The sequence below is a fragment of the Heterodontus francisci genome, chromosome 9 (assembly GCF_036365525.1).
Source record: "Heterodontus francisci isolate sHetFra1 chromosome 9, sHetFra1.hap1, whole genome shotgun sequence".
NCBI lineage: Eukaryota > Metazoa > Chordata > Chondrichthyes > Heterodontiformes > Heterodontidae > Heterodontus > Heterodontus francisci.
The window spans coordinates 44,134,327-44,158,405 of record NC_090379.1 but is presented as its reverse complement, the minus strand read 5'-3'; the positions used below and the strand labels follow the sequence as shown (position 1 = coordinate 44,158,405).

General features: G+C 40.9%; 1 protein-coding gene across 2 annotated transcripts; it reads right to left on the bottom strand.

The window, feature by feature from the left end:
• Positions 1-1,601: 1,601 nt before the first annotated feature.
• LOC137373463 (uncharacterized) lies at positions 1,602-24,009 on the bottom strand. Of its 2 annotated transcripts, XM_068038293.1 has the most exons (6): positions 23,724-24,009; positions 21,330-21,394; positions 21,181-21,240; positions 21,052-21,108; positions 4,123-4,735; positions 1,602-1,674 (listed from the first exon to the last, which is right to left on the bottom strand). In XM_068038293.1, the coding sequence occupies exons 2-5, from the start codon at positions 21,354-21,356 to the stop codon at positions 4,124-4,126; spliced, it is 756 nt and encodes a 251-aa protein (XP_067894394.1). In that variant the 5' UTR covers positions 21,357-21,394; positions 23,724-24,009; the 3' UTR covers positions 1,602-1,674; position 4,123. The 2 variants fall into 2 exon arrangements, with proteins under 2 accessions (XP_067894394.1, XP_067894395.1); XM_068038294.1 differs by lacking the exon at positions 21,181-21,240.
• Between the last annotated feature and the right edge of the window lie 70 nt (positions 24,010-24,079).

The window sequence follows — 24,079 nt, the reverse complement described above, 5'->3', positions numbered from 1 at the left end:
CCATGCCCGACCCAACCTGACCACTGGAATGTTCACTTTATCTACATTCCAACTTCAAATCTGCAGGAAGCTGCATTATGAACACAATGACATCAGAGATGCTCACTGCGCAGACTCAAGAGTTTCCCTCCTTGACATCCCAGACACCCAGCTCAGATAGGCTTTTCAACTTTTGACACTTGCCAACAGAGCAAAATGCAATACTTACTGTGTGTCCGACCTGGAAGAGCGACCGGACCCAACCCCAACACATTGTCAGGTTCAGGTCTGGTAGCAGGCCTCTATCCCCAACCCGTCAAATCAGCTGCTGCATTTTCTATGTTAAAATTGTGACTACACTTCAAAAAAAAAAAATGTACTTCAGTGGCTGTAAAGCACTTTGGGACTTCCTGAGGTTGTGAACAACACTATATAAAATGCAAGTTCTCTGTCCAAAGGATATATCTTAAAACAGACAGTCACTATTGTGGTGAAAGGATTACCAGAAATAATGTGTATAATTAAAGTAATACATTAAGTGCCTAAAACCCATTTTTTTCTTACTCATCACTGTCAACGGATGGAAGTGCTGACCAATTCCTCAAATTGGTAATATAGGCAGTCATCAGTAGAAGGACCACTGCTTTTCGTGATCTCTATTATGACCTAGACTTGGGCATGCAGGGCACAATTTCAAAATTTGCTGATGACAAAACATGGAAGTATTGTGAATAGGGAGGATAACCACAGACTTCAAGAGGACATAGATTGCTGGAATGGGCAGACACAAGGCAGATGAAATTTGGAGAGAAACATGAAGTGACACATTTTGGTAGGAAGAATTAGGAGAGGCAATATAACATAAAGGGTACATTTCTAAAAGAGGAGTAGAAAGATGGTGGGGGCAGAAAGTGTATGTGCACAAATCATTGAAGGTGGCAGGGTAGGTTGAGAAAGCGGTTAAAAAGGCATACAGGATCCTGGACTTCATAAATAGGAGGCATAAGGTTTAATGTAACTTTTACTTTTGTACCTTTATAAAACACTGGTTTGGCCTCAATTGGAATAGTGTCCAATTTTGGACACCAGGATTTAGGAAGGTTATGAAGGCATTAGAGAGGGTGCAGAATAGATTTGAAAGGGAGAGTGGTTCCAGGGATCAGGGAATTCAGTTACATACATAGGTTGCAGAAGCTGGGACTGTGCTCCTTAGAGAAGGGAGAGAAAAGATTTGATAGAGGTGTTCAAAATCACGAGGGGTCTGGACAGAATAGATAGGGAGACATTGTTCCCATTGGCAGAAAGGTCGAGATAAGGGTCACTGACCTGAAACAGGCTGAAAGGCCTCTCTGCTGTAGCCATTCTATGATTAGAGATTTTGTTAAATTTAACTTTGTGCCATATAGTTACTATTTTGCTTTTAGAGGGAAAGGGAGTACTTTTGGTTCAAAGACTTGGCAAATTATGCATTTGGCATACTCATTCAAATACTGAAAGTGACTGAGGCCATTTCTAGGATTAATGGCTAGAGAAAACCATGGCTTTGCTTTAAAACTCTATGCAAACTAAATGGTTATAGTAAATCTTTGTTTACAACTTGCAATATACAACAACAATCATATTCCTGTCCTCATGGTTCTTCTAGCCCAGTTAATGAATAAATACATCCAATTGGTCACTCGATCCTCTTCACTCCTGAACAAAAAAAAATTGGTTATGTTAACACTAGTCACCAAATTTTTATGATTACGCTGGGTTTAATTTTGATATCCGATTTAACTCTAAGCAATGCAGATATCACACTGTTTAAAAAACCAACTTGTTTATTTAAAGCACAACAACATTAGCTATAAGGGATCGTACAGATTGGAAACATATCTTAACAGCCGGTTTCTGAGAGACATTCAAAATGTCTCAGAAGCTTCCAAAAATCTCCCACAATTCCATTCTGCTCTCTTGCTCCACCCAGTGGTTTAAGCAAACACTACAGTAGGCTCATGTGGAATGTTTTTCAACTGAATTTACCCACATCAGGTCAGACTATAGAGAAAGATTTCTCATTCTTCCCAATTTTACCTTCACTTTTATGAGGCTCTGGGATGGAACTATTTGGGACTTAATATTCTGCTTGCTAACACCTACAAGCATAAACTGGACTACTGTTCCCCCTAGAGTGGTGCAGACTCCTAGTCACAGATGGCGCTCCTTCCTTTGCTAGGCCATTACAGTATTACAGCAAGAGGCTTTTATATAAAAAAAAAAGGTTTTTATTTTGAGATAGCTTCTTAAAGTTCTGATTACCATTCACTGAATTTTCTTTTAAGAACCAGTCAAGACCAGTGAAAGCACTCTATCCAAAACATCTCATACTCCCTAACCCACTTTATTTCCAACATATTACTGTATGTCCATACCAACATTGAGTCGTACTGAATTAAGAAAGCATTTTTTTTTTTCTGGTACAGCATTAACATTCATTGTGCTGATTATACTTCAGTAGATCAGCCTCTTTCATTAAGTATATGCACAATGATCTTGTACCAGTTTTTAAGATTATTCTATACTTAAAATGAATATCAAACTGAAAATGGAACAAGCTATAATTCTATTTCGTGGTTTCTTTCTCCTTAATACAAATCAAGGCAGCACATCAACCCCCACTGCTGGACAATTATTGCATTAAACTTCAAGACCATTCCTCTCCTCTTCCCCCACCCCCAATACAATTTACAGACATCACCTCCTCTTGTGTGGTGTTGAATGCCCTATTTCAGCAAAAGGTTCTCCTCAAGTGAAAGGGGTATGCTTTAGTGAGACTAGAACACAAGGGCTCATTAGAAAAGAACAGGTTTTGTCTTCTTTCTCCCAAATAATAAATGTGTGGTGAGCCCTAAAACATTGAGACTGAAAAAGAGCGAAAAACACATAGATCTATTAAAAATAGATCCTACATAGAAATAGCATACTTTAATGAATGACCACTAATGCTTGCTGATTCAAAATGGTAGCCACAGTGGATTCCAGTAAACTTCTACAAAACAAAGATTTTTTATATACACACACACTATGACTTGAGCCGAGTGACGATATCAACTTCTAGGTACATGGTTGAAATAAAGCTCTTTAAAAAAGAAACACGAGAGCAAAATTACTTTTAGCCTGGGCACTTGGCTAATGCCCTTCAGAGAAGGGAGCTCACTACCTTTGTCTGGTTTAGCCTATACACGAGTACAATCCCATACTTTGTAGTTGACTCTTAATATCCTCTGAAAAGGGACCTAGAAGCCATGCAATTTGTAAAAACAAACAAACACTATAGAAGGAGGCCATTATCTCATCAGCATAACTAAGGGCGAGTAACAAGTACAGCCTTGCCAGCATTGCCCATATTCTGAGAACAAAAACTCATCCATACTTTTTTTTTTTGGCATAGTTTAGAAAATGTTAAACCTAAAATCAATAGACTTGTTCAGAATCTGTTTAACTGAGTTTTTACTGTCAAGAAGCTGCTTTCATCTTGGTGGAAACAAAAGTGACTTCAAGATATTAGCCTCATATCACAAATATGGTGGTTCTTTCACAAACTCTTAAGAGCTTCCACAATGCCTTAATGGGTAAATGCACTGGTCAGGTTTAGTATTAGATCATACAGAACAGAAGGTTCCAAGTTTGATCCTTGGTCTGTATTGAAGTATCTATTACAGCAATTGGCCCCAGCATCTCATGCTATTGAGAATGATTGGGGAGGCAGGATGAGTACAAGCCCAAAGTATTCCACTCGCATTCACAAGACTTTCAACTTGTATTTGAAGGTTGTTGGCACCCACAGAACTTTACCACAGTAAAAAAAGTCAACTACTTCAGAATTCTGTATTAAAACATATTCTTTGCTTGGGCTGAGGCAGTGTTGTTTTGACAGAGTGATGGAGTCTTACTCAATCTCCCTGGCTATACCTGAAGAAAGTGTTATTAATGCTAACACTGGGTGCCTGAAATGGGAAAGAAAGTTGCATGACCCAGCAACATGTTGAAAAGCACATATTTCAAATAAAAAGTCATTAGTTAATATACACTTTCGGTAATGCTACAGTTCAAAGCAATACATTGTTCTTCAACAAACTATTTCGCAAGGCAATTGCTTACCTCAGTTTTTATTCATACGGCTTTTCTTTTTATTCATCCGGTCATTGCCTGTATCAATCAAAGGGTTTCCAAGCTTTCTCTTTGGCGTGCGCTTTCCTTCATGAAATCTTTCATGAGAAGCCTTTAAAATTCGTCCTGAGCATAGCTGGGTATTTTGGTGTCCAGAGTCACATTTCCCCGGGCTTTGCAGAGCTAACATACTCATAAATCCATGTTCTCCAATGTCTGAGTTTACAGGAGAAGTCAATACCTCCAAATCTAATGATTCAAACTGCTTCTGCTTGGTATTTGAGAAAAGTCTATTTGTTGGAAATGTCAGATCATGTACTCTGTTAGACAGTACTTCTGATTCACTGGAAGATTGTAGAAGTGCATCAGCAGTGGGCACAGGTTCCATTTTTGTGGAGTTTAACTCTGTATAACTACACACAGTCTCAAAAGTCATCTGCAAGGATTGTTTATATGGTTTTATTGGCAACTTCCTTCCATCAATTGCTACAATAGCATGGGACTGATAATTTATCTTCTCAATGTAACCATCCAGCAGAACACTTCTGCTACAATCCGATTCACTTGATGTACTTTCTAAGTCTCCATCATATGGATCCAAATACTAAGTTTTGGAAAAGTCACGTTATTAGAAATAACTACTTGCAATATGAGACCCAAATCAATCATCTTCCTTCTCCAGACCCAAGTTTTGCTTCATAAGGATTCTACACAACTCAAATCTCTTGAAGGATGCAACTAATTACAAATAAAGCTTCCAAAATAAAATTAATTCCCCAATCCTTAAAGTAAACAAAATGTCAGTGCATTAATTCAAAATATTAATGCTTACAACCAAAATTTAACATTCTATGAAAGACTCATTTACCATCGTAGCAGCAAGAATTTAATTACTTACATCCATTCTTGCAGGATTTTATCCCATTAATTATATTTAAAATCAAACTCTAGTTTCCTTTAGCTGGGAATTTAGTCCACATTAAAGCATGTGGGTTGGTATAGAGATTTCTTCTAATCTCGCGCCTCACTTGAGGCTCAGTAGTTTAGTAATGCCTGGCAAATTACCTGGAATATTGCTCAGTAACTGAGGATGTACTGTTGTATAACAGTAAAGGCGTTTATACCATGCAGGGGACATCAAACACTGACTTAAAGTAAAATTCATTTTCTCTTACATGGCATGGATGTTAAAAGAAGATCTTGTCTGACCAACTTGATCGGATAGATGAGGATAGTGCAGTTGATGTGGTCTACCTGGATTTTAGCAAGGCTTTTGACAAGGTCCCACATGGCAGACTGGTTAAAAAAAAAATCCCATGGGATCCAGGGAAATGCAGCAAGGCAGATACAAAATTGGTGCAGTGGCAGGAAACAAAAGGTAATTGTTGATGGTGTTCTTGTAACTGGAAGGCTGTTTCCAGTGGCGTTCCGCAGGGCTCGGTACAGGGTCCCCTGCTTTTTGTGGTTTATATGAACGATTTGAACAAAAATGTAGGGGGCATGATCTAGAAGTTTGCAGATGACACTAAGATTGGCCATGTGGTAGATAGCGAGGATAGCTGTAGGAACATATTGACGGTCTGGTCAGATGGGCAGAAAAGTGGCAAATGGAATTCAACCCTGAAAAGTGAGGGATGATGCATTCAGGGAGGTTAAACAAGGCAAAAGGATTACACAATTAATGGGAAAATACTAAGAAGTGTAGAGGAACTGAGGGACCTTGGAGTGAGTGTCCACAGATCCCTGAAGGTAGCAGGACATTAGGTGGTTAAGAAGGCATATGGAATTCTTTCCTTTATTAGCCAAGGTATAGAATGTAAGAGCAGGGAGATTATGCTGGAACTGTATAAGTCACTGACCCGAAACGTTAACTCTGCTTCTCTTTCCACAGATGCTGCCAGACCTGCTGAGTGATTCCAGCATTTCTTGTTTTTGTATAAATCATTAGTTAGGCCACAACCAGAGTATTGTGCGCAGTTCTGGTCACCTCATTACAGAAAAGATGTAATTGCACTCAAGAGGGTTCAGAGAAGATTTACAAGGATGTTGCCAGGACTGTAAAAATGCAGCTATGAGGAAAGATTGGATAGGCTGGGGTTGTTCTCCTTGGAACAGAGAAGGCAGAGGGGAGATCTGATTGAAAATGTACAAAATTTTGGGGGGCCTGGATGGAGTGGAGGTGAAGGGTCCTTAGCAGAGAGGTCAGTGGGGGCATAGATTTAAAAAGTGATTGGTAGAAAAATTAGAGGGGAAGTGAGAAAAAAAATGTCATCCATAGGGAGGTGGGGGTCTGGCACTTACAGCCTGAAAGGGTAGAGGCAGAAACCCTCAACTCATTCAAAAGGAGTCTGGATATACACCTCAAGTGCTGTAATCTGTAGAACTACGGAACAAATGTTGGAAGGTGGGATTAGACTGGGTGGATCTTTTTGCAGCTGGCACAGACATGATGGGTCAATTGGCCTCTTTCTGTGCTGTAAACATTGTATGATTTCTATTTTTGGTTATTGGTGTTTGGGGATTGAATTTCTCAGATCTATCCATAATGCTGTGAAAACACAAACCCATATAGATCATTTTTAATCTCAATTTTAAAGCTGCAAATACACAGCAAGTTGGTGTGCAGTAGCAATTGGAGGTAAATATCTGGCATTTAGCGGAACTGGCTTTGGGCACAGGGAAGTCAGTTTGGTAGCACTGGGATGGGAGTCCTGGGCTTTGACGGTGTGCAGGGAATCTTTTGGTTTGGTATCATTTGTGGTGGGGTGTGAATTGGCTCACTTCTGGATTCCTGGGATTTTGTGAGTACTTTTGAAGTGATCTCTGTAAGCATTAAATTTGATAATTTTAGGATTAGTTCCTGGAAATTTCTCTAATAATTAGAATCTAAACATTTTCTGATCAATCTACATCACACAATTGATGAGGTTTTTGTGTGTTTTCTAAAATTCAAGCAAGGACAAGGAAAGACAGTCTCAAAAGTTTAGAGAGTATTGATGCAGCTAAAGCTACAATGTGTTCAAATCAGTAGTCAGTTGTGTTTAGACATTAAAAAATACACTGGATATAAATTTTACCTGAATAAAGCTACTGCAATTTGTTCCCTCACCTTTCTTCAAATAATTTAATGACCAAATGTTGGAGACCAAGAGAAGATTTTCATTTGGCTAGCTTCAATATTACTGATACAACCTAGGAGATCACGTACAGGGCATATGGTCATATTGCAGGACCCGTCAAGCTCAAGCTTTTGGCAGATGCTGAGGTTTTCAAGTTAAAACTTTATTGAAAGCATTAAGAGACACCAAAGACTATTCAATGGACATATTTTTAAAATTTCTTTTAAATTTTAAAAGATTAGAAATTTCAGTAACAGGGGAAAACAGACAAATCCACCCCCACCCAATTTGATTGGTTCATCAAACCACAATAGGCAACTGTTTACATAGTGAAATGCCCTTACAAAATATTTGAAGACAGTTTCAATGTTAAAGGTTAAAAGGTGAACAGGAGAACAAAGAATTGTTAGAGCTAACTGGGAAAGGAATTGGTTCTGTAAAAAGTTTAGTATAACAGAAGATGGATAAGTCACAGGGCTCTGATGCTATCCTAGGCTGTCAAAAGACATCAGATAAGAGATAGTAAAGGCTTTGATCACATTTTCTATCCTCAAACATGCAAATTGTGCCGTAGTTGTTGTATCTACCTCAATCAAAGAGGGGGGAAAATTGATAAAATGGATGATTTATAAACCAGTTAGTCTGGCATAATTTGTGGGCAAACTTGGAATCCGTAACTGGGATTCAGAAATGCTTGAGATAATCAAAGACTGCCAGCACAGATTCATATAAGGCCAGTTGTGTTTGACAAACTTTAGAATTTAAGTAGTAACTGATTGGATAAAGAAATGCAGTAGATAGTGAAATGGTGAAAGCTAGAAACAGTGGAGGTCCAAACAGATTTGGGGTTGGTTTGGGGGAGGGGTCTGGGTACATAGATCATTAAAATGTCATGAACAGGTACAGAAAATAAAATCAAAAAAAGGTTAACGGACTACATTCTTTATACCTAGAGAGCTAGAATACAAAAGCAGTAGAAATTATGCTTCAGTTACATGAAACCCTAGTTATACCATACCTGGAGTTCTGAGAGCAGTTCTGGGCACCTCACCTTAGGAAATAGATTGGCCTTGGAGAGAGTGTAGCGTAGATTTAATAGAATGATACCTGACGCCAAGGATTAAATTACAATTATGCAAATTAGGATTGTATTCCCTGGAATTTAGATGGTTAAGGGCTGATTTGATCAAATTTAAAGATATTAAGGGTAATAGAGAGAGGGAGAGAAAAAAAAAGTTAGGGTGTATAGCAAATAATGAGGACTGAAAAAAGACTTGAAAGACATAGGTTAGTGGAATTGGCAAACAAATAAATACAATATAATGTGGATTAGTGTGAGGTAATACATTTTTGGCAGGGGGCAGGGGAGGTATGAGATAATACACTCAAGGGTGTAGATGAGCACAGGACATCAGGGTTCAAATACATAATCCCCTCAAAGCACAAACAAGATAGCTAAAGGCATAAAAAAGGCAAATAGAATTTTGGGTTTTATAACTAGGGTCAGACTGCAAGGGTGAAGAGGTAAATGATTTTTAAAAAAAAAAACAAAATCATTGGTTAAGCTACAGTTAGAATACTGTGTACAATTTTAGGAACCCTATTATAGAAAGGACACTAAAGACAGAACATATATTCTCCAGAATGATGCCAAGGATGGAAAACTATAGTTAAGAGAATCTTTAGATATTGACACTATTTCTACTGCACCAGAGAAGACCAAGAGGAGATTTAAGAAGTTTTTAAAATATGAATTTTATAGAATAGGAATAAAAGACTTCATCTGCTTGTTCATAACTTTAAATTGTTAAAGGCTCTAATAGGGGTGTAATAGGGGTCATCTTACTGGACTAGTAATCCAGAGACACTAATTCAAATCCCACCATTGCAGTGGGGAATTTAAATTCAGTTCATTAAATAATTTGGAGATTAAAAAAAAAAATCAGTAATGGTGACCATAAAACTAACTGATGCTCATAAAACCCAACTGGCACACTAATGTCCTTTAGGGAAAGGAATCTGCCATCCTTACCTAGTCTGGCCTACATGTGACTCCAGACCACAGCAATGTGGTTGACTCTTAACAGCCCTCGGAGATAGCCTAGCAAGTCAGTCACTCACTTGTGTCAAAGTGCTATAAAAATAAAACTTGACTGACGACCAACATTGACCTAGGTACCAGATTCAGACATGATAAAAAGGTACTTGCAGCCCAGTGAACCCTGCAAAGTCCACCTCACTAACATCTGGGGTCTTGTGCCAAAATTGGGAGAGCTGTCCCAGACTCGTCAGGTAACAGCCCGACAGTTTTACTCAAAAGTATAACACCCTTCAGCCAATGTCCCAGAGTCCATTACCATCATCCCTGGTTATGTCCTGTCCCACCGGCAGGACAGACCCTCCAATGGTGGCGACAAAGTGGTTATACAGTCAACAGGGAGTGGCCCTAGGAGTCCTCAACATGGACTCCAGACCACATGAAATCTCATGTTATCAGGTCAAACATCAGAAAAGAAACCTTCTAATTACCACCTACTGTCCTCCCTCAGTTATGAATCAGTACTCCATGTTGAACATCACTTGGAAGAAACAGGCTCAAGGGTAGCAAGGGCGCAAGGATTTCCATGTCCATCACCAAGAGTAGCTCGGTAGCACCACCACTAACTGAGCACTGAAGGACACAGCTGAAAGACTGGGCTTGCAGCAGGTGGTGAGAACCAACACAAGAAAGAAACTTACTTTGTCCTCATCCTCACCAATCTACCCATCATAGATGCATCTCTCCATGCCAGTATTGGCAGGAGTGACCATCATGCAGTTACTGGGGGAGATGAACAAAGAACAGTACAGCACAGGAACAGGCCATTCGGCCCTCCAAGCCTGCACCGATCTTGATGCCGTCTAAACTAAAACCTTCTGCGCTTCCGGGGTCCGTATCCCTCTATTCCCATCCGATTCATGTATTTTTCAAGAAGCCTCTTAAACGTCGCTATCGTACCTGCTTCCACCACCTCCCCCAGCAGCAAGTTCCAGGCACTCACCATCCTGTGTGTAAAGAACTTGCCTCACACATCACCTCTAAACTTTGCCCCTCGCACCTTAAACCTATGTCCACTAGTAACTAACTCTTCCACCCTGGGAAAAAGCTTCTGACTATGCCACTCATAACTTTGTAAACCTTTATCATGTCGCCCCTCCACTTCCGTCGTTCCAGTGAAAACAATCAGAGTTTATCCAACCTCTCCTCATAGCTAATGCCCTCCAGACCGGGCAACATCCTGGTAAACCGCTTCTGTAGCCTCTCCGAAGCCTCCACTTCCTTCTGGTAGTGTCGCGACCAGAATTGCACGCAATATTTAAGTGTGGCCTAACAAAGGTTCTGTACAGCTGCAGCATGACTTGCCAATTTTTTATACTCTATGCCACAACCGATGAAGACAAGCATGCCGTATGCCTTCTTGACTACCTTATCCACCTGCGTTGCCACTTTCAGTGACCTGTGGACCTGTACGCCCAGATCTCTCTGCCTGTCAATACTCCTAAGGGTTCTGCCATTTACTGTATACCTCCCACCTGCATTAGACCTTCCAAAATGAATTACCTCACATTTGTCCGGATTAAACTCCATCTGCCATTTCTCCGCCCAAGTCTCCAACTGATCTATATCCTGCTGTATCCTCTGACAATCCTCATCATTATCCGCAACTCCACCAACCTTTGTGTCGTCCGCAAACTTACTAATCAGACCAGCTACATTTTCCTCCAAATCATTTATATATAATACAAACAGCAAAGGTTCCAGCACTGATCCCTGCGGAACACCACTAGTCACAGCCCTCCATTCAGAAAAGCACCCTTCCACTGCTACCCTCTGTCTTCTATGACAGAGCCAGTTCTGTATCCATCTTGCCAGCTCACCTCTGATCCCATGTGACTTCACCTTTTGTACCAGTCTGCCATGAGGGACCTTGTCAAAGGATTTACTGAAATCCATATAGACAAACATCCACTGCCCTTCCTTCATCAAACATCTTGGTCACTTCCTCAAAATACTCAATCAAGTTAGTGAGGCACGACCTCCCCTTCACAAAACCATGCTGCCTCTCACTAATAAGTTCGTTTGTCTCCAAATGGGAGTAAATCCTGTGCCGAAGAATCCTCTCTAATAATTTCCCTACCACGGACGTAAGGCTCACCGGCCTATAATTTCCTGGATTATCCTTGCTACCCTTCTTAAACAAAGGAACAACATTGGCTATTCTCCAGTCCTCTGGGACCTCACCATTAGCCAATGAGGATACAAAGATTTCTGTCAAAGCCCCAGCAATTTCTTCCCTTGCCTCCCTCAGTATTCTGGGGTAGATCCCATCAGGCCCTGGGGACTTATCTACCTTAATGCTTTGCAAGATGCCCAACATCTCCTCCTTTCTGATAACGACATGACCCAGACTATCTACACTCCCTTCCCTAGACTCATCGTCCACCAAGTCCTTCTCTTTGGTGAATACTGATGCAAAGTACTCATTTAGTACCTCACCCATTTCTTCTGGCTCCACACATAGATTCCCTCCTCTGTCCTTGAGTGGGCCAACCCTTTCCCTGGTTACCCTCTTGCTCTTTATATATGTATAAAAAGCCTTGGGATTCTCCTTAATCCTGTTTGCCAATGACTTTTCATGACCCCTTTTAGCCCTCCTGACTCCTTGCTTAAGTTTCTTCCTACTTTCTTTATATTCCCCAAGGGCTTCGTCTGTTCCCAGCCTTCTAGCCCTTACGAAAGCTTCCTTTTTCTTTTTGACTAGGCTCACAATATCCCTCGTTATCCAAGGCTCCCGAAACTTGCCAAACTTATCCTTCTTCCTCACGGTCCTGTATTCTAATCAACTGACATTTGAAAGACTCCCACATGTCAGATGTTGATTTACCCTCAAACAGCCGCCCCCAATCTAAATTCTTCAGCTCCTGCCTAGTATTGTTATAATTAGCCTTATCCCAATTTAGCACCTTCACCCGAGGACTACTCTTAACCTTATCCACAAGTACCTTAAAACTTACGGAATTATGGTCAGTGTTCCCGAAATGCTCCCCTACTGAGACTTTGACCACTTGGCCGGGCTCATTCCCCAATACCAGATCCAGTACGGCCCCATCCCTAGTTGGACTATCTACATATTGTTTCAAGAAGCTCTCCTGGATGCTCCTTACAAATTCTGCCCCATCCAAGCCCCTAGCACTAAGCGAGTCTCAGTCAATATAGGGGAAGTTAAAATCACCTGTTACAACCCTGTTACCTTTACATCTTTCCAAAATCTGTCTACATATCTGCTCCTCTACCTCCCGCTGGCTGTTGGGAGGCCTGTAGTAAATCCCCAACATCGTGACTGTACCCTTCCTATTCCTGAGCTCCACCCATATTGCGTCGCTGCATGACCCCTCTGAGGTGTCCTCCCGCAGTATAGCTGTGATATTCTCCTTAACCAATAATGCAACTCCCCCACCCCTTTTACATCCCCCTCTATCCCACCTGAAGCTTCTAAATTCCGGAACATTTAGCTGCCAATCCTGTCCTTCCCTCAACCAAGTCTCTGTAATAGCAACATCATAGTTCCAAGTACTAATCCAAGCTCTAAGTTCATCTGCCTTACCTGTTATACTTCTTGCATTGAAACAAATGCACTTCAGACCACCAGTCCCGCTGTGCTCAGCAACATTTCCCTGCCTGCTCTTCCTCTTAGTCTTACTGGCCTTATTTACTAGTTCCCCCTCAGTTATTTCACCTGCTGACCTACTGTTCTGGTTCCCACCCCCCTACCACACTAGTTTAAACCCTCCCGAGTGACGCTAGCAAACCTTGCAGCCAGGATATTTGTGCCCCTCCAGTTTAGATACAACCCGTCCTTCTTGTACAGGTCCCATCTGTCCCTGAAAAGATCCCAATGGTCCAGATATCTGAAACCCTCCTTTCTACACTAGCTGTTCAGCCACGTGTTTAGCTGCACTATCTTCCTATTTCTAGCCTCACTGGCACGTGGCACAGGGAGTAATCCCGAGATTACAACCCTAGAGATCGTGTCTTTTAACTTTCTACCTAACTCCCTAAACTCCCCCTGCAGGACCTAGTCACTCTTCCTGCCTATGTCGTTGGTACCGATGTGTACCACAACCTCTGGCTGTTCACCCTCCCCCTTCAGAATGCCCCCTGTCCGTTCAGAGACATCCTTGACCCTGAAGTCCTGTATTCACACTAAGGGCAATCTCCATCACGTTACACAGCATCACAACCATGCTAAATGGGATAGATTCAGAATAGATCTCCATAAGGTGCTGTGAGGCATCAGCAGAACAGTATTCTACCACAATCTGTTGCCTCATGGCCCAGCACATCTCTCACTTTACAATTAAGCCAGGGGACCAACCATGGCTCATGGAGGAGTGTAGGAGAGCAGCACCAGGCCTACCTGAAAATGAGACGCCAATCTAGGGAAGTTACAACACAGGACTACATAGAGTCATAGTGGCACAGGAGGAACCATTTGGCTGAGTCCATGCCGGCTCTTTGTAGACCAATCCAATCAGTCCCATTCCCTGACTCTGTAGCCCTGCAAGTTTATTTCATTCAAGTGCCCACCCAATTACCTTTTGAAATCATTCATCGTCTCCACTTCCACCACCCTCAAAGGCCGTGAATTCCAGGTTAAAAACTTCAATTTCGCACCCCCTACAGCTCTTGCTCGAAACCTTCAACCTATGTTCCCTAATCTTTGTATCATCAGCTAATGGGAACAGTTTTTCTTTATCTACTTTATCTAAACTGGTCATAATTGTGTACACCTCCATTAAATCTCCCCTCAATCTCCTTTACTCCAAGGAGAACCACCCCAGCTTCTCCAGCCTAACCTTGTAGCGAAATTCCCTCATCCCTGGAACCATTCTGGTAAATCTCCTCTGCACCCTCACATCCTTCCTAAAGTGAGGTGACCAGAACTGGACACAATACTCTAGTGGCTTAACCAGAGCTTTATAAAGGCTTAGCAGAACTTCCCTGCTTTTGTGTTCAATACCTCTAATAATGAAACCCAAGATCCCATGCTTTGTTGTTAACAACTGTCTCAATATGTCCTGCCACCTTCAAAGATCTATGCACATGAACCCCCAGGTCCCTCTGTCCTGTACACTTTAGAACTGTACCATTTAGTCTATATTACCACTCCCTATCCCTTCTGCCAAAATGCATCACCTCACATTTGGCTGTATTAAATTCCATCTGCCACTTGGCGGTGGCATGTTACAGTGGATTGGTATCATCCTCACTGTCTGCCACACCTCGAAGTTTGGTATCATTGGCAACTTTTGAAATTTTACTCTTTATTCCAATATCAAAGACATTAATACACATCAAAAATGAAATGGTCCCAACACTGAACTTTGGGGAACATTATCTACCAGTCTGAAAAACGACCATTTACCATGACTCACTGTTTTCTGTCCTTAAGCCAATTTTTTTAAAAATCCAAGCTGACACTAACCTTCCTATTCCGTGAGCAATTTTGCTAACTAGCATTTCATGTGGTATTTTGTCAGTCATTCTTAAAATACTAGACAACATCCATTGCTTTCCCTTAATCAAGCTTCTGTTTCTTCATCAAAAAAAAAAATTAGTCAAATCCATATTGGATCAACTCAAACCTCACCAAATGCCTGTTGATATTTTCCTCGATTATGGTTTCTAAAACTTCAGCCACCACAGATCTTAAACTGACTGGCCTGTAGTTACTAGAAATGGCCTTACACCCTTTCTTGAAAAATGGTCACATTTGCCACTCTCCAATCCTCTGGCAGCTCCTTCATATCTAGAGAAGATTGGAAGATTATGGCAAGCCCTTTCATTATCACCACCCCACTTCCTTTAGCAACCTGGGATGCAAGCCATCTGGACCAGGCAACTTAGCCACTCTAAGTATAGGCAGGATGTACTGGTAAGGCTGCCCATCAATTTTCCCCACATCCATTACCATCTCTGCTTCTACTGATATTTTGTAGACATCCTCTTCCTTAGTAAACACCAATACAAAATACTCATTGAATATTCAGATCTTGCCCTGTGCCTCTTTGTCCCCAAGAGACCCCACCCCACCTCTTACAACCCACTTACTATTTACATGCTGGATGATGATTTTTGGGTTCCCTTTTACATTAACCGTCTTTCTAGTCTCTCAATCTTTGCCAGTTGTACATTCATCTTCACTTCCCCTCTCAACTTATTGTATTTGGCCTGGTTCTCGCTTGAAGAATTCACCTAACATGTATCATACACCCTCTTTTTTAGTTTCTTCATAATCTCTATCTATTGTCATCCAAGGAGCCCTGGCTTTGGTTCCCCTGCCTTTCATCATTGTTAGAATATACCAAGCCTGTACCTGAAAGATCACCCATTGCTCCATGAGTTTTTCCTGTCAATCTTCGGTTCTACTTGACCCTGGCTAGATCCCCTCTCATCCCATTGAAGTAAGCCCTCTTCCAATTTAGAAGTTCTACTTTAGATTATTGCTTGAGCATTCCCTTACAGACACTTGGCCCACCTCATTCCCCAGCACCAGATCCAGCTATTCCTCCTTCCTGGTTGGACTGAGAACATACTGGTCAAGGATGTTCTCATGAACACATTTCAGAAATTCCTCCCTCTCCTTTCCCTTTACTTTAACATTATCCCAATCGATGTGTAATTAAAGTCCCCCAATATCACCACTCTATAGTTCTTGCACAGATTTCCCTGTAGATTTACTCCTCTATATATCTCTCAGTTATTACGACCACGGTGAGGGGGTTGGGGGGGGGGGGGGGGGTCACCCTCTTGCCTTTCCTCTTATTTGACCGCAACAGGGTTTATTCCTTTTAAACAATGGTTGTGCTTACCACCTCAGTGTTTTACCTTTAATGTGATCATGAAAGAACTAATCGAACAGGGTTTCTTGAATTTAAATAAGAGGCAAGTTTATTCTATTCAACAAGCTAAACCAAAATGTAAAATAATTTTAATACACTACACATTCACACGAGGATCACACACACACACACACACACAAACACAAATAGATTACAAAGTGGAAAGTAAGTAAGTTTTTTTGGTTGGATTGACGTCCAGAATTTAAAAAAAAGTTAAATACAGAGTCTGGGGCTGGATGATTCGGTGGTCTTCCAGTTAGAGTTCTATTCTTGAAGTCTTTGGCTGGTCAAAGTGCACTTTGTGGTTGGCCTGCTTTGCTCAGGGTTTTCTTGGAGGCAGAATTGTAGGTGGCTCTCTTTCCCTGGTCCTGGCTGCAGCAGTCTGTAGGCTTGGAAGGTCCACAGTTGCAGACAGTTTTCAAACTTGCTGACACACAAGAGACAAGGTGTGTCTGTGTAACAAAACTCCCAGTTTTCCAGAGATGGACAGATGGGTGGCACAGTGGTGCAGTGGTTAGCACCGCAGCCTCACAACTCCAGCGACCTGGGTTCGATTCTGGGTACTGCCTGTGCAGAGTTTGCAAGTTCTCCCTGTGACCGCGTGGGTTTTCGCCGGGTGCTCCGGTTTCCTCCCACAGCCAAAGACTTGCAGATTCATAGGTAAATTGGCCATTATAAATTGCCCCTAGTATAGGTAGGTTGTAGGGGAACGGAGGGATGGTGGGGACGTGGGACGAATATGGGATTAATGTAGGATTAGTATAAATGGGTGGTTGATGGTCGGCACAGACTCAGTGGGCCGAAGGGCCTGTTTCAGTGCTGTATCTCTAAATAAATAAAATAGATGACTGCCTCAGGATATTCTCGGAACCTTCTAACTCACGCAGCTTAGTGAGAACATTGATCTTCACCATCACAGATGCCAGTCTTAATTCAATTCACACCATGCCATGCGGCATCAAGAAATGGCTGAGCACACTGGATATAGAAAAGGCTATGCGCCTTGACAACATCCTGGCTATAATGTTTCAGAACTAGCTAAGCCTCTAGCCAAGCTGTTCCAATACAGCTACAATAATGGCATGAGATACAAGGTTCAGAATTGGCTCCACAGGTCCCAAGATACCAGTATTTACACTCAGGAGTTTGCTCTTTCAAAGTTAATCTGTCAGGATTTCCTTGACTGCTGTGCTAAAGCAATCCTGGGTAACTCAATGACTTGGAGCAAGCCATTGTTCTGGGTCCAGGGCTTCAGACTTCTGGCTCCAGTTGTGCCCTGGAATGTGCAAAAGTGTCTCAGATTCAAATTGCAGTGGCCATCTTGGTTGCCAGTTTTTTTAAAATAAAAAAAAAAGTTAACTGCAGGATTTTCTCCATTAAAAGTCTAATGTAAGTTTCCAACTGATTAATTCATATTTCTCATTTGGCATATAGTGTTTTCTTGACACAATTTGGTGGCCTATAGAATACCACTAGTTGTGAGATCATACCTTTTTTGTTTCTCAACTCTAATCAAATGGATTCTGCCTTTGCCCCCTCAAAGACATCCTCCCTTTCCAACATTATACTGCCTTCCCTAATCAGTACTGCTACCCCACCTCCCTTTTTTCCTTTCCTATATTTTCTGAACACTTTATATCCTTGAATACTAAATGCCCCATCCTGACCATTTTAAAGCCACGTATCCATTATTAACTGGTAAACAGCAGAAGCAGCATGCTATACAAAGCTAATAGAACTGATTAAAGTTCTGCAGTATTGCCACATCCAGTCATGAATGTTGGTGAACAATTAAACAACTAAAGGGGAGAAGATAGCTCCATGAACATCCTCAATGATGGTGGGGGTCCAGCACATGATGCAAAAGATGAAGTATTTTAAACCATCTTCAGCCAGAAATACCGAGTGAAGAGTCCATCTTGGCCTCCTGAGGTCCCAACAACCCCTTTAATGTTTTTGTTGCTGCCTGCATTTCAGTGCAGGGTGTATTTAAACTTTATCAGCTCACCACCACCTTCTCAAGGGCAATAAATGCAGGCCTGGCCAGTGAGCCTACATCCCATGAATGAATTTTTTTTTTTTTTAAATCATGTGATCACACACAAGCTGTATCTTAAAAGGAGATGACTGGTGAGCAGTCAGCACAGTAACAGTCACACATACGCAGCTTAGTGAGAACACTGGTCCTCACCATCACAGATGCCAGTCTTTAGTCAATTCAATTCACTCCACACCATGCGGCATCAAGAAATGGCTGAGCACACTGGATATAGAAAAGGCCATGTGCCTGGACAACATCCTGGCTATAAAGTTCCAGAACTATCCATGCCTCTAGCCAAGCTGTTCCAATACAGCTACAATAGTGGCATCTACCCAATAATATGGAAAATTACCTAGATATGCCCTGTCCATAAAAAAAGGCAAATCCAATCTAGCCAATTATCACCCCATCAGTGCACTCTCAATCAACAATGGCATCATTTGACTGAGCGTGGCATCAACGAGCCCTAGTAAAATCCAAGTCAATGGTACTTCTAAGGAAGACTCTTCATTGGCTGGAGTCATACCGAGCACAACAGAAGCCGCTTGTTGTTGTTGACCAATCATCTCAGCCCCGGGACATAATTGCAGGTGTTCCTCAGGGTAGTGTTATAGACTCAACCATCTTCAGCTGCTTTAGTAATCTTCCCTCCAGTGTAGGGCCAGAAGTGGGGATTTACACTGATAATTGCACAATATTCAGTTCCATTTGCAACTCTGCAGATAATGAAGCCAGTGTCTGCATATAACAGGACCCGGACAGCATTCAGGCTTGGGCTGGTAAGTGGCAAGTAACATTCGTGTCACACAAATGGCAGGCAATGACTATCTCGAACAAGAGACAGCTGAACCATCTCCCCTTGACATTCAACAGCATTACCATCGCTAAAATTCCACCATCGATATCTGGAGGTGGAGGGAGTTACTGTTGACCAGACCAACTGGACCAGCTTTAAACACCATGGCTACAAGAGCAGGTCAGGGGCGGAGTATTCTGCAGCAAGTAACTCGCCTCCTGACTCCCCAAAGCCTTTCCACCACCTACAAGGCACAAGTCAGAAGTGTAATGGAATACTCTCCACTGGTCTGGATGAGCACAGCTCTAACACTCAAAGCTCAACACCACCCCAACTTGGAAATATATTGCCGTTCTTTCATTGTCACCCAGTCAAAATCCTGGAAATCCTTACCCAACAGCACTTTGGGAGTACCTTCGCTACGTGGACTGCAATAGTTCAAGGCAGTGGCTCACCAACACCTTTTCAAAGGCAATTAGGGATAGGCAATAAATGCTGGCCTTGCCAGTTGTGCCCACAGCTCATGAATGAATACATTTTAAAAAAAACACACATTAGGGGAGGATTTTTGGAGCATGAACTGATTTGCCAGAAAAATGGTTGAAACAGACTATAGCATATTTTAAAAGGGAAACTGTATAAACATTTGGAGCAGAGGAAGATAGCGAGCTAGTGGAGACAGCAGAGAAATGAGATCTGTTTCTAGCTGTAGCAAAAAGAGCCAAACAGACATGAGAAGGTCAATTACCTACTTTTGTGCTATAAACTATGGTTCTATAAAGGCATTACCAAAATTATGACAATTGAAAGTAAGGTTTGTGGACAACAAGTACAATCGATCCACATGCATACACACCAGTACCCAGATTAACTTAAAGCACTCCATATCTCTATCCTAATTCTTATATTTATGCTATAAATTTAACCAGTTATGAAATTCATTGCTTCATTAACACTTGCTATTTCAGGTCTTTCTCTAGCCAATCCATGAGGTGGGGGAAGGGTTGCATACATCCAGAGTGATCATCACTACAATGGGACCAGCACTTTTGACCTGCCAAGGAGTGGTCTGAATCCACTTGGCCCCCAAAGAACTACCAGCTGAATATATAAACCTGGATGTTTCTTTTGCACTGTTTTGTGCAAGTCAAGTCCACCTGCCCGCAGCCACAGCAGCGAGTCCAGGAAGACTGAAGAATACAAATAGTTTGCTTACCTTGGAAAAATGATCAAAGATTTTAAAAAAGTGAGTAATCATCAGTTTTGTAGCTTTTAAAGCAATTTTTTAAAAAATACAAAAAAGTTAGTGTGACAGGAGGGAAGTGGGACCAAGTAGTACAGAGGACCAGCATATTGTTTTACTTACCATCCCCTCACGTGTGGGATAGAGTTTTGATGGAAGGGAAATCTCTCCTTCTGCCAGCTTTAGGGAGTTAAGTCATATAGTTGTGGCAAAGTAAAAGGTGGTTTAACTTTGTGTCTGACCAGTTATATTTCATTTGGGAGAATCCATGTTGCATATCAAAGATGGAAACTGTTCCATTCCCCCAGCACCTACATTACTCTGCTGGAGCAGTTCATTAATAAAAATTATACATAATGATAGACACTCCTTAACAAAGTTAACAAAATAGAACCAATTATCAAAAGCTGGACAAAAATAACTGCTCTCAGATATAGGAATATGGGGTGAGGGAATCTCATTGCTGAGCCATGTGCTAATTAGTCTCCAGTGATTGCACAAGAGTTCATGTGTCAATTAAAGTTTGAGAAAATGTACATGTTGGAGGCAAAACTTCTTTTATGTAAATCCATGGCATGTAATGTAAAACCAATGGCTATGAATATCTAAGTAATATATTCAATCTATTTTGGATGCTTACAATATAGATCACGTTACAGAACACAGTACTGTGTTCTTGAATACATCCTGCCACTCTAGTATGTGGAAATTTTCATTTTGAAGAACAATTTCAACATTTACTTTAGCTCTAGATTTACTTTAAGTTTCAGATACTTACTTGTTTCACTGTTTTGAGATTCTTTATAGAATCAGGTAAATTTGGGTTCATCAATGCCTGTAGTGGATAAATAAAGGATATAAAAATAATGTATAACCTTTTGGCATATTAAATGAAAGAGAAAATTACCTCATTAGTAGCACAGGCATCAGATTCAGATTCTGTACTTGACTCGACTTTACATTTTTCCTTGAAAGAGGAAAAAAGTGTAACTTATGCATCCTTCCTTTCCTCCATTTTTTCATAAACATTCTCTTTAAAAAGTGTTTTCATGTCACCTTGTATTGAGTTGCCAATACTTCCATGCAGTCTGGAGTTGTGTACACATTTGTGCTCTCAAATTCTGAAAGAAAACAACCATTACTTAAAATAAATTATTGCAACAAGGATATATAGAATTTCAGGATTTCCTCTATGTAAGGGACAACCAAAAAAACCAAGGTTGGCCAACAAAATTAATACTTAAATACAAGTTTTAATTGTCTTGTGCATCCCATTTCCTTTTCCTCTACCATTGGCAGTCATGCCTTCAGTTGTCTAGGCCTTAAAAGCTCTAGAATTCACTCCCTAAACCTCCACATTTCTCTCTTCCTTTAAGATGCTCCTTAAACTGTACCTTTTCCACCAAGCTGTTGGTTTCCTGTCCAAATATCTCCTGTGGCTCAGTGTCAAATCTAGTCATATTGTGAAGTGACTTGGAACATTTTACTACATTTATATAATGCCTTTTAATACAAGTTGTTGTTGTACCTTAAATATTCCTGTCGCTATTGTGTCGTGTTCCCCAGATCAGATATATTTATCATTCTGTCTTTGACTTTTGATACCTTTAATCCAATAAAATAGTCCATATGCCTAAACTTTCCAGTCACATTGGTGACTAAACCCAAAGAACCATTTATGCATCATTCCTCCTTACTGCCCAAATTAACTTGAAACCCTGGGCTATGGCATTAAAATTAAGCTTCCTTGGTGTGAATTTTATTTCACAAGTAAATGCAAAGGTTGAATAAAAGACTGACAGATTCAGTTAGTTCCACTAAAAACAATTAAATGCAAGTGCAGCCACGAGTCCAATGAAAATCTAAAGTTGTTGGCCAGTTTGTCCTTCAAATAATGGCAAGTGATTTGAAAACTTTTGGGCAAGATGATTTCATATTTAATCACAAAAATTGCTGTTACTAACAGAACAAGAACCCAAAAGGCAGAGTTTGAGACACAGCTAATCATCCTTCCTATGAGGGAATCATACATTCTAATGTAGAAGAAAAACTTCTGGTCAACAGATAATTCCCAACACAGCTTGGAAATGACAATGTCCTGACTTAGCTAAGTGGAGATAATTGAAAATAAACACAAGTTCCTCAAAAATGGAAAGATCCAAAACATGTCCCTCCACTGAATTATCAGCAAATGGGTCTCTTTAAAAATCAGATTGACTTCTGGCTATATAGATCCAAGACTTGATGGATTACATTACATGCCTTAAAAAAAGTGAAAATTTGTATTTTTCTTTATGTAAATAGAGTTCTCCCTTGGGTGTCAGCCATGGCTCAATGGGTGATCCACTTGCCTCAGAGTAAGAAAGAGGTGGTTTTAAGACCTATGCCAGAGACTGAAGCACAAAAATGTAGGCTGGAAGGTGCCATCTTTTGGATGAGACATTAAACCAAGATCCTATCTACTCTTTCAGGTGGATGTATAAGATCCCATGATGTTATTTCAAAGAAGAGCAGGCGACTTATTCCCAGTGTCCTGACCAATATTTATCCAATCAACATCACTAATAAAGTTTATCTGGTCATTATCATGTTGTTGTTTGTGGGAGCTTCCTATATGCAACTTGGCTGCTGCATTTCATATATAAAATAGTGACTACATGTCAAAAGCTGTAAAGGGCTTTGGGACACCCTGAGGTTATGAAAAGTGCTATATAAAATCAAATCTTTGTCCCCCCCCAGGTTGCCATCCTGGAATAAGTTTGAAGTTTACTAAAAGTTTGCAGGACATAAGTTACATTAAATTGACATTGGTACTCATGTTCATTTGAATGAACTTCCCCACCCACAAAAAGTCACTTTTTACCTTAAGTAATTTTCATGAGTGATTTAAGTGGTATCAGGCTTTGTAGAATTAGCCGGGCACTCAGGTTCCTGTGTCCTCTATAATGATTACTTTTAAAAATAATTTCCTGAGCTTTAAAAAAACTATTGGTCATATGAAGCCATACACCTTCAGATTCTACACCACGATCAACTTCAGGTACCTAAGTTTATACAGCCTCAAGCACTTTTATAACCAGAACCACAAAAAAAAAAATTTGCAGATGTTGGAAACCTGAGATAAAAACAAACTGCTGGAAATACTCACCAGGTCTGGCAGCATCTGCAGAGAGAGAAAGAAACAGACAGAGTTAACGCTTCTGGTCCATAACCTATCAGAACTGATCACAAACATCTAGTTCATCCCCACATTTATTCAGGTCTTAGACCATTTCATTTCAATTTTACCATGGTGGAACAAAGCAACAAATGCATCATTCCACCAAGGAAAAGTGACAAATGTTGCCACGAGACCTTTTACATTCCCAAGAGGGTAAACTGGGACTCAAGGGTTTAACATCTCATTAATAGAAAACACCGAGTCTCAAAATTAATGTACAGTAGCGTCACCTCAGGTAAAGTGCTCAAGTGTCTGAAGTAGGGCTTAAACTCGAGGCCGCCGCCCGCCCCTGCACCTTCCCTGCCCTGCACCACAGCTGACATTTGTGCAGAACTTCCTCAGATTTCATTGATCACGGACAGTAAGACCCCACTATTAGGGTAATAAAATAATCCACTGTTGACACGTAATGATGTGCAAGTTTGCGGAGCTAAAATAGCTGCCATAACTAAATGTTTTAATGTTGGTCCTTTTCAATGGCTGATTTTAGGCCTTCTAATATTTCGCAGCGACAGCAATAAATTCAAGACCGTTAAGTTAACCGTTCACTGCATGAATGAAACAAAACAGGAAGTACAGCAACTGG

Coding starts and splice junctions, on each gene's coding strand:
- LOC137373463 (XM_068038293.1), bottom strand. CDS start 21,356: ATGGAAGTATTGGCAACTCAATACAAG. Junction 21,241..21,329: donor TATTGGCAACTCAATACAAG/GTGACATGAAAA, acceptor TCCTCTTTCAAG/GAAAAATGTAAAGTCGAGTC. Junction 4,736..21,051: donor ATCTCAAAACAGTGAAACAA/GTAAGTATCTGA, acceptor TCCAAAACTTAG/TATTTGGATCCATATGATGG.